Source organism: Echinops telfairi, unplaced genomic scaffold (assembly GCF_000313985.2).
Source record: "Echinops telfairi isolate 266 unplaced genomic scaffold, ASM31398v2 ScPeMD7_6273;HRSCAF=7185, whole genome shotgun sequence".
Lineage (NCBI taxonomy): Eukaryota > Metazoa > Chordata > Mammalia > Afrosoricida > Tenrecidae > Echinops > Echinops telfairi.
Window position 1 is genome coordinate 925,132 of NW_022110173.1, and position 7,925 is coordinate 933,056.

The 7,925-nt window shown below is 50.3% G+C and overlaps 1 protein-coding gene across 1 annotated transcript in view; it reads left to right on the forward strand.

Annotated features, from left to right (window-relative positions):
• Window positions 1–7,925, forward strand: part of IQSEC3 (IQ motif and Sec7 domain ArfGEF 3) — a 116,652-nt gene that overhangs the window by 99,386 nt on the left and 9,341 nt on the right. The window contains exons 6-9 of the mRNA XM_045295896.1: window positions 371–493; window positions 1,694–1,860; window positions 5,522–5,661; window positions 7,867–7,917. Of these exons, the coding sequence (XP_045151831.1) occupies window positions 371–493; window positions 1,694–1,860; window positions 5,522–5,661; window positions 7,867–7,917 (481 nt within the window). The remainder of the gene's footprint in view (window positions 1–370; window positions 494–1,693; window positions 1,861–5,521; window positions 5,662–7,866; window positions 7,918–7,925) is intronic.

Sequence of the window (7,925 nt, forward strand, 5' to 3'; positions counted from 1 at the left end):
GGGGCAGAGGGAGGGGAACATGCAGGTAGAGATGGCACCTAGAAGCCGGACTGGGAAATGGAGAGTTTTAAATGAGGGAGAAATCCAGGTCTTTGAGAAAACAGAAGAGTAGACGGTACTTACGCAAGAAAGGAACGTGTGTTAGACTCGGGGCTACGCTGCGGGTGAGGATTTGGGTGAGAAGCACAGCTCTCGCTCTGCGGCCTCTGTTTTAAGCTGTGAAAGGGAGATTGTATGAGGTAAGAGAAGACCCGAGAAAGCTCTCTCTGAGGTGCCTGAAGGGAGACCCCTGTGGGCGGGAGGCAGCCCAGGAAGTGTGGGCACCTTGAGGTGGAGGGACGCTTCTCACGCTGCCCTCCGCCTGCCGCAGCTGCGTGGTGGACGAGATGGACTTCTCCGGCATGGAGCTCGACCAGGCCCTGCGGAAGTTCCAGGCGCACATCCGAGTGCAGGGCGAGGCCCAGAAGGTGGAGCGGCTCATTGAGGCCTTCAGGTAGGACGCCCCACTCACAGACCCCACACGGGCCTGCGGCCCAGGGCTGGTGTGCACCTGGGGGGTGCGGAGACACCCGAGGGTCTGCCGGGGGGGTGGGGGGTGGAGGTGTAGGCAGCAGGGGTGGGCTCCAGAAAAAGAAGAGAAAGCAAACAAAAAGCCCCCTGAGCTCTCTGACTGTAGACCACCCAAGATGAGGCCCCCAGGCTGGCCTGCACTTTACCCGTCTGTAACTCAGGTTATTTTACTTAATGTAGTTAGAAAAAGCCCCCTTACAAGATGCACTTAGCCTAAGGTAGCCTTTCTTTAATGCAGCCTCTATGGCATTTTCCTAACTTGCTATGTTGCTCAAAAGCAGATGGGTTGGATGTTCCCGAAGGGCTGAGTGTCTTCTCTTAGTTGCCTGACTTGGTGATGAAAAGATAGCCCTGCTACCTAGTTAGTCACCAAACCATCCTGAGACTGGTCTGCCTGAATGAATCTTTACCCTCCTGTTAGCCTGCTCCTGATCCACAGCTGTTTCTACTTCTTCTTCCTCCTCTTCTTCATCTTCTTTATTAAAAGGTCATTTTACTGGGGGCTCTTACAACTCTTAAAACACTCCATATACATCAATGGTCGCAAGCATATTTGTACATATGTTGCCATCATTCTTTTCAAGACATTTACTTTCTATCAAGGCCTTGTATCCGCTCCTCTTTTTGCCCTCACAGCTGTTTCTTATCGTTGCCCTGAAAGCTGAGTTAGGGAAAGCATTTGTACGTGTCTCCAGCCAAGGTATATATATATTCTCTATGTGTTCTGATTTCCAACAGGACACCATGAAAACACTGTTTTTCACTGCTATGGTCTCCTCCCTGGTATAGCTTCTCAATCAAACTCCTCTTGCTTCTGACCTGGGTGGGTCAATTGGCTGCCCTGCTTCAGGGTAAAATACCTGCAATTTCAGAGAACACGTCCGCCCTTGCCCACCTGCAGCTCCAACTGAGCGCCTTCTCAGTGCAGGCGCTCTGCACTCCCCGGGCGGGCGTGTGGAGGGGTGTGAAACCAGTCTTGCCCCTGCTATGGAGAAGAGGGCCGGGCCCAGGCCACAATGGACAGATTGGAACAGCCCCTCCACCCCCATCCCTTCCACAGTGCTGCCACTCAGGGAGGCAGAGGGAGGGGTCTCAGCGTCATGTTCTTGTCTCCCCGCCACAGCCAGCGCTACTGCATGTGCAACCCTGAGGTGGTGCAGCAGTTCCACAACCCGGACACCATCTTCATCCTCGCCTTTGCCATCATCCTCCTCAACACTGACATGTACAGCCCCAACATTAAGCCTGACCGGAAGATGATGCTGGAGGACTTTATCCGAAACCTGCGCGGTAAGGAGGTGGGGGCAGGGGAGGAAGGGGGAGGCCATTGTTCCAGCCACGGTCCGCTAGGTGTTACTCCCAAGGGGGCAGAGACAGTGAGCCTGGGCCCCGATTGTTGCCTGAGTGGCCGAGGGCACAAGGCATGCTTCTCTCGGGCCCTGGGAAAGCCACTCTGTGCCATGTCTCTGGAGGCGCTTCCAGGAGCCGCTGTCACTGCCCCGGCCAAAGCATCAAGAGCCGTTGGGCAATGTCTCCTTGCCTTCCCCAGAACATCGACCTCCAGACCCTGGCACTCCGGTTGGTGCTTGCATGGTACCAGCCCTTCCCACTCCATGGCTGACGAGGGGAGAGCCACGATAGGACTTTGAGGGCCTGGGTCTATAAGTCACCCTGGTAGATAACATTATGACATCCACCATCCTAGTTTTTTTGTTTTTGTTTTTCTAAACAATATAGCTCACGGAAGGGGTGGCACACTTGGTTAAGCATTCGACTACTAACTGAAAAATCTGTGGTTCAAACCCACCAGCCACTCTATGTCGGTTTCCATAAAGATGAGAGCCTTGCAAACCCTATGGAACAGTTCTATAGGGTCGTTAGGAGTGGAAATGGACACAGCAGCATTGTGTTGGGTTTGGCATCTTGCACCACCTAACCGGAAGCAAAGCTGTATCACCAAGACTACATACACCCAATGTGGGTTCTTCAAGGATGTAATGATGATCACGCCCTCTTCTCTTTGCTCATGTCTCCATGACCCTGCCAGAACCTTGCCTCAAACTCCATGCCTATGTGCCCTTCCCAGTACATTTCAACCCCAGAGGCACCCTGAGTTTCTTGGAGCTGTCTCTCCTGGAGCCTCTAGCTCTGCTCCGATCTGGTCAAACGTTGCTAGCCCAGCAGCACCGCTGTCCCCCCTGGGCTCTCTCCCCACCATCACCCTGGAGTCTCCTTCACCTTTCTCTTGTGTTGGGTTCTGGTGTCCTGGGTTGCAGAGCCTCCTCAGTTTTAGTTTACTTCTAGAGAAAATTACATCGTAAACTTTTTGGGTGAGAACTTGAATGTCTGAATATTTGTTCGGCCCTGACTCTCGTTTGGGAGTTGGTTGGGAATAGAATTTCAGATTAGCAATAGTTTCACTCGGAATTTTGAAGGCATTCCTCTGTCATCTTCCAGCGGACAATTCTGCTCCGGCGTTCCAGTCCCTACCCGTTTGCACATTACGGTTGGTTTCTTCTGCTCTGAAGACGTTTTGGTTCTTCTGGTTGTCTTTGGTGCCCTGAAGTTTGGTGATGCTGCGCCTGCGAGCCGTCTTTTTTAAACCATTGTACTTGGTGCTGCTGTGTCGGTCCTTTCAGTGTAGAAACATGTGCTCCTCTGGTGGGATGTCTTCTAAACGATTGGATCTGGCTGCTTTTAACCCTCCATTTCTCTGTACTCGCTTTCTGACCTTCCTATCATTCAGATGTTGGATCTCTTTGTTTGATCCTCTAATTGTCATCGGTTTCTAGATGCCATCTTTCGTCTTCTCTGGTTTTCTGGAAATATCCCTCGGCTTTATTTTTAAAAAACTTCTTCTAAGTTTTTAATTTCTACTACCATATTTTCATATTCAAGAGTTCTTTTTTGTTCCCCGATGTTTCTCTTCTATAACATTTGTGTAGTTTCATTGATGCAATGCTTTTTCATACCTCTGTGAAGATATTAAGGATGTTTCTATTTTTGTGTTTGGCTTGGCTTTCTCCTTCCTATTTGGCTCTATTTCTCTCAAGTTCTTTTTTCTGTCTTCTTGGGTATTCGATTGATCATTCATATTTACGGCAAGCCACTGATCTAAAATGCTGTGTGTATGGAATGGGGGTTGCTGATTGGTAGGCTTTCTGGCAGAATGGTTTCTCTTACCTCTTACTGGGAGGAGGGGTGGCCTACTACTACAATAGCTTTAAATGTTTTTTTCTTGTGTGTGTTGATTCCTCCCAAAAGAAATGTTTGCTCTTGCCCAAATGCTGCAAGTCTGGCTGCTAGCTCTCTGAGATCTTTGTGGGAAATAGGATTGAGGATCCTTTCAGTATTTTGATGTCAGTTTTATCTCCTACGAATGCCTATCCTTGGCTTTGCTTGGAGTCTCCCAGCCCAGAATTTCTGGCTCACCCCTCCCAGAGGATTATCATCTAGTCTTCTATAGGACCCCTGGTGGAATAGTGGTTACAAGTTGAGCTGTGATCCTCATGGTCAGCAGTTTGAAACCACGAGTAGCTCTGCAGGAGAAAGACAGGGGTGTTTACTCCTGTAAACAGTTACAGTCTCGGAATCCCACAGGGCATCTCTATGAGTCAGCCTTAACTCAATGGCAGTGAGTTTCTTTACAGGAGTGGAGGGTATGGGGAAGTCTACATGCTTTTTAACCTTACTTTCCACCTACTTTCCTGTTTATAGCCCACCTTTACCTCAACTTTCTGGGATTGCTACTGCCACTAATTCCAAAGTCCTTTGGCGATTGGTTCTGTGGTGTGTTGGGTGGCTTCTAACTTCTCTGCTGGGTTGGGTTTCAGCTTTCTCAGGCTTCCTAATCCCACCATTCTTCCATCGACTATCTAGGTCTTGTGGTGGCTTTGCCTCTTCTATTCTCTTTGTCCTTGTAGGCTTATACTTTTAGGGAAAAAATTCCTTATTATTGGAGTATTCAGTGGGAGCCAGAGTATTCCAGCGACCTTCTTTAATTGAAAGCCTCTGTGTGTTGTCTTTATCCATGTTCTTTCTTGCCCTCAGCCAGATTTCTTGCAGGCCCCCAAAGGTACTGCATGGCTCATCTGTTCAAATTTTAAAAACAAGATCAGATGAGGAAGGAGCAGGGACTAGACAGGGAGTTGCTGATAGAAGACATGATATCCTCACAGTAGTTGGGGAACTCCTTTGAGAACACTTGTCAACGTTTTATTTTTCAAAAAAAAGTTTCACTTTTGTAAAAGAAATAAGAATTATTGAAAAAAGAATAAGAAAGGTAAGATAATATTTTATAATTGGCCCTCTCCACTTCCAAAATAAATTATTTTCATGTTGGTCTATTTTCTGTTAGTATTTTTGTTGTTATTAGTGTTTGGGCATGAGTTGGAAGTAGGAGATAAGGTAGAGACCCTCATTGCCTGTGTTACCCTGCCTCCTCACTTAATGTCTAACTTCCCACTGACAGCCAGGGGAGAACCTTGTTACTCACTCAGCAACTACTCACTGAGGTGGGGTGAGGGCCTGGGAGGGGAAGATCTAAAAGAAGAAATATCCAATCTAACCTCTGCCTTCACGGTGCTCACAAAGAGGGTGGTTTACTAAAATTGGCCCAGATGACCTTTCAGGGAGACAGAGCTGCAGAAGCCGACACTGAGCAGGAACATGGAGGCTGGACATAACCAAGAAGGTATCCTGAAAAGTGAGCTAGAGGGTTCTTTCTGTGTGGAACAGCAGGTGAAGCTGGAGGTGTGCATGGGGATCACACTGTACGGTCTTGCAGTTGAGCAAAGGAATTTGTTCTTAGTTTAATGGGCATGGGCCGCAGCCAATGAAGGCTTTGGGACCAGGATGTGGCAAAGTCACGGTCCCCCGCTAGGAGCCTATGACTGGTGTGGAGATCCCTTTCTCTGGTTTCCATCTACCCAAGCCCCCTTCACATTGCTAGGTGTGGATGATGGCGTTGACATCCCCAGGGAGCTGGTGGTGGGCATCTATGAAAGGATCCAACAGAAGGAGCTCAAGTCCAATGAGGACCATGTCACGTATGTCACCAAGGTGGAGAAGTCCATCGTGGGCATGAAGACAGTAAGTTGTCCCTCCACAGCAACACTCGCCACCCGGGAGGTCAGCTGCCTCTCCCCTGGCTACCAAGCCACCTCCACTCCCTTGTTTCTTTCTCCCTGGAAACTCCTCCCCTTCTCCCCCTTCCCTTTCGAAAAACCCCTTCTTTTCATTTGTCCCCTTAAAAAAACTATCGAGCACTTACAGGCACACCTTGTTTCATTGAGTGGCGCCGACACTAGGTGTTTTGCACATTGAAGGGCTGTAGCCGCCCTGCGTCGAGCGAGTCTTTGGGCACCATTTTTTTTCCAACCACGTGTGCCCGTTTCATGTCTCTGTGTTGCATCTTGGTAATTCCCAAAATATTTCAAACTTTAAAAAAAATGCTATTATGCCCTGGATAGCCACCATATAGTGTACATCTTTTATACGTACTGGGAAACAGACAAACTAACAATCCCTATGGCTCATGTGATGATGACATTGGCTGTACGACGGTGGTCTGGAGCCAATCCAAGGCATCCCCTTTCTCCCCTTGTCTGATCCCTCACTGCCTCTCGCTAGCAGCTACCGAAGGAGGAGAGGTCAAGAGGTGAGAGGCCAAGAAAGACCTCCCAGTGGTCTGGATGACCGTGTGATACAGACGCTTTCCCAGAGTGGGATGGCTGCTAGTGAAATAAAGGCAGGGAGTGGGCTGCCTTAGAGGCTCCAGGCAGTGGTGTCTCAGCCCACCAGGGGCCAAGGGACTCATGACCTGGGCCACAAGCAGTCTGTTCTGAAGTGGCAATGGTTTTGGAAAGGAGGCTTCTCAGAAAATAAATAAATGAAATAAAAAAGAAAGGAGGATTTTCACCATGTGTATGTTGGCTGAGGCTCTTCATTCCATGAGCAGACAGGATGTGGCACAGGCCCTGAGGGGTGCAGGTGGTTAACGCAGCACTCGGCTGCTCACAGGAGGGTCAGAGGGCAAGGTCACCCGGCAGTACCCAAGAAAAGAAGCCTGGTTACCGACTTTTGAAGAATCCTCCATGGAAAATCCTATGGGGCACAGTTCTACTCTGACACACACGGGGTCTCCATGAGTTGGGGGAGGGGGCGGCTCTACTCAACAACTGCTTTGGCTCCAGTTCAGGAGATGGGTACTCTGAGACTCATCCTAGGGCCCCCTCCCTGAGGAGCTGGCTCGGTCCACCGTGTCTGTGCAGGGGTGGCCCTTTCTGCTTCAGACCCTGTATCCCCGAGGGCTTGGCTTGACTGGTTTGCCAACAATTGTCTTGCTTTACAACTGGCAGTGATTCAAAGTATCCCTGTGTGTTGGGTTCCTGGCGAGGCCACAACAGAGTGCCATCAAGTGGGTGGCTTTAAGCCCCAGGGATTTAATCTCTCACCCTTTGGGAGGCTAGCCTCCAAATTCAGGGCCACGCAGACTCTGAAAGGATCGGGGCCATTCCGAGGGCGCCTGAGAAGGCTGTCTGCTCCTGGGGAGACCCACCCAGGGTCACTAAGAACTGAAACCCACGCAATGGCAGTGGGTCTGTGTTTGGGGCATGGGCGCCCTGAGCCTCTTGGGGAAGGTTCTTGGTGTCTCGGGGCTGCTGAGAGCCCCAGGCATTTCTGGCTTTAGCTGCAGTTAAACCCCCATCTGTCTCTGTCTTCACATGGCCCTGCCACCTGTCTCTTCCCTTTTTTAAGGACACTGCTCCCATTGGAATAGACCCACCCTCCTCAGCTATGACCTCAGGTTAACAGATCATATCTCTCTAGGCCTGATTTCAAAACAAGGTCACGTTTACAGCCCTGGGGTTAAGACTCCAACAAATATTTGGGAGTGGGTGGGGACACGGTTCTATAACCTTCCAGACCCCTCCCCTTGCACATTTGCCTTTGGATGTGCGGTAGAGAAAGAGGCTGGGGTGGGGAAGGGAGGGTGCCATACTTACAGGTGTTAGAGGGGAAAGGCTTGGTCATGTGTCTGGAAACTCTTGTCAGTTTCCTTCCCCCAGCTCTTCTCTCCTCTCATTTGTTCCAGTGAGATGAACCCCTTCTCCCCAGCTCCCCAAGAAGTGTGATGATGGGGAGGGTGGATGAGGAGGGGGAGGTTTGGGATCACACTCAGGACCTCTGAGCCCCTGTTCCGTCTGTCTCCTCTTCTGGAAGCGAGTGCCATGGGGCGGGGAGAGCCGGGGCCTCTGGGGTCCGCTCACTGAATGGCGTGTATGGGGGTTCCAGGTGCTGTCGGTGCCCCACCGACGCCTGGTCTGCTGCAGCCGGCTCTTTGAGGTGACCGA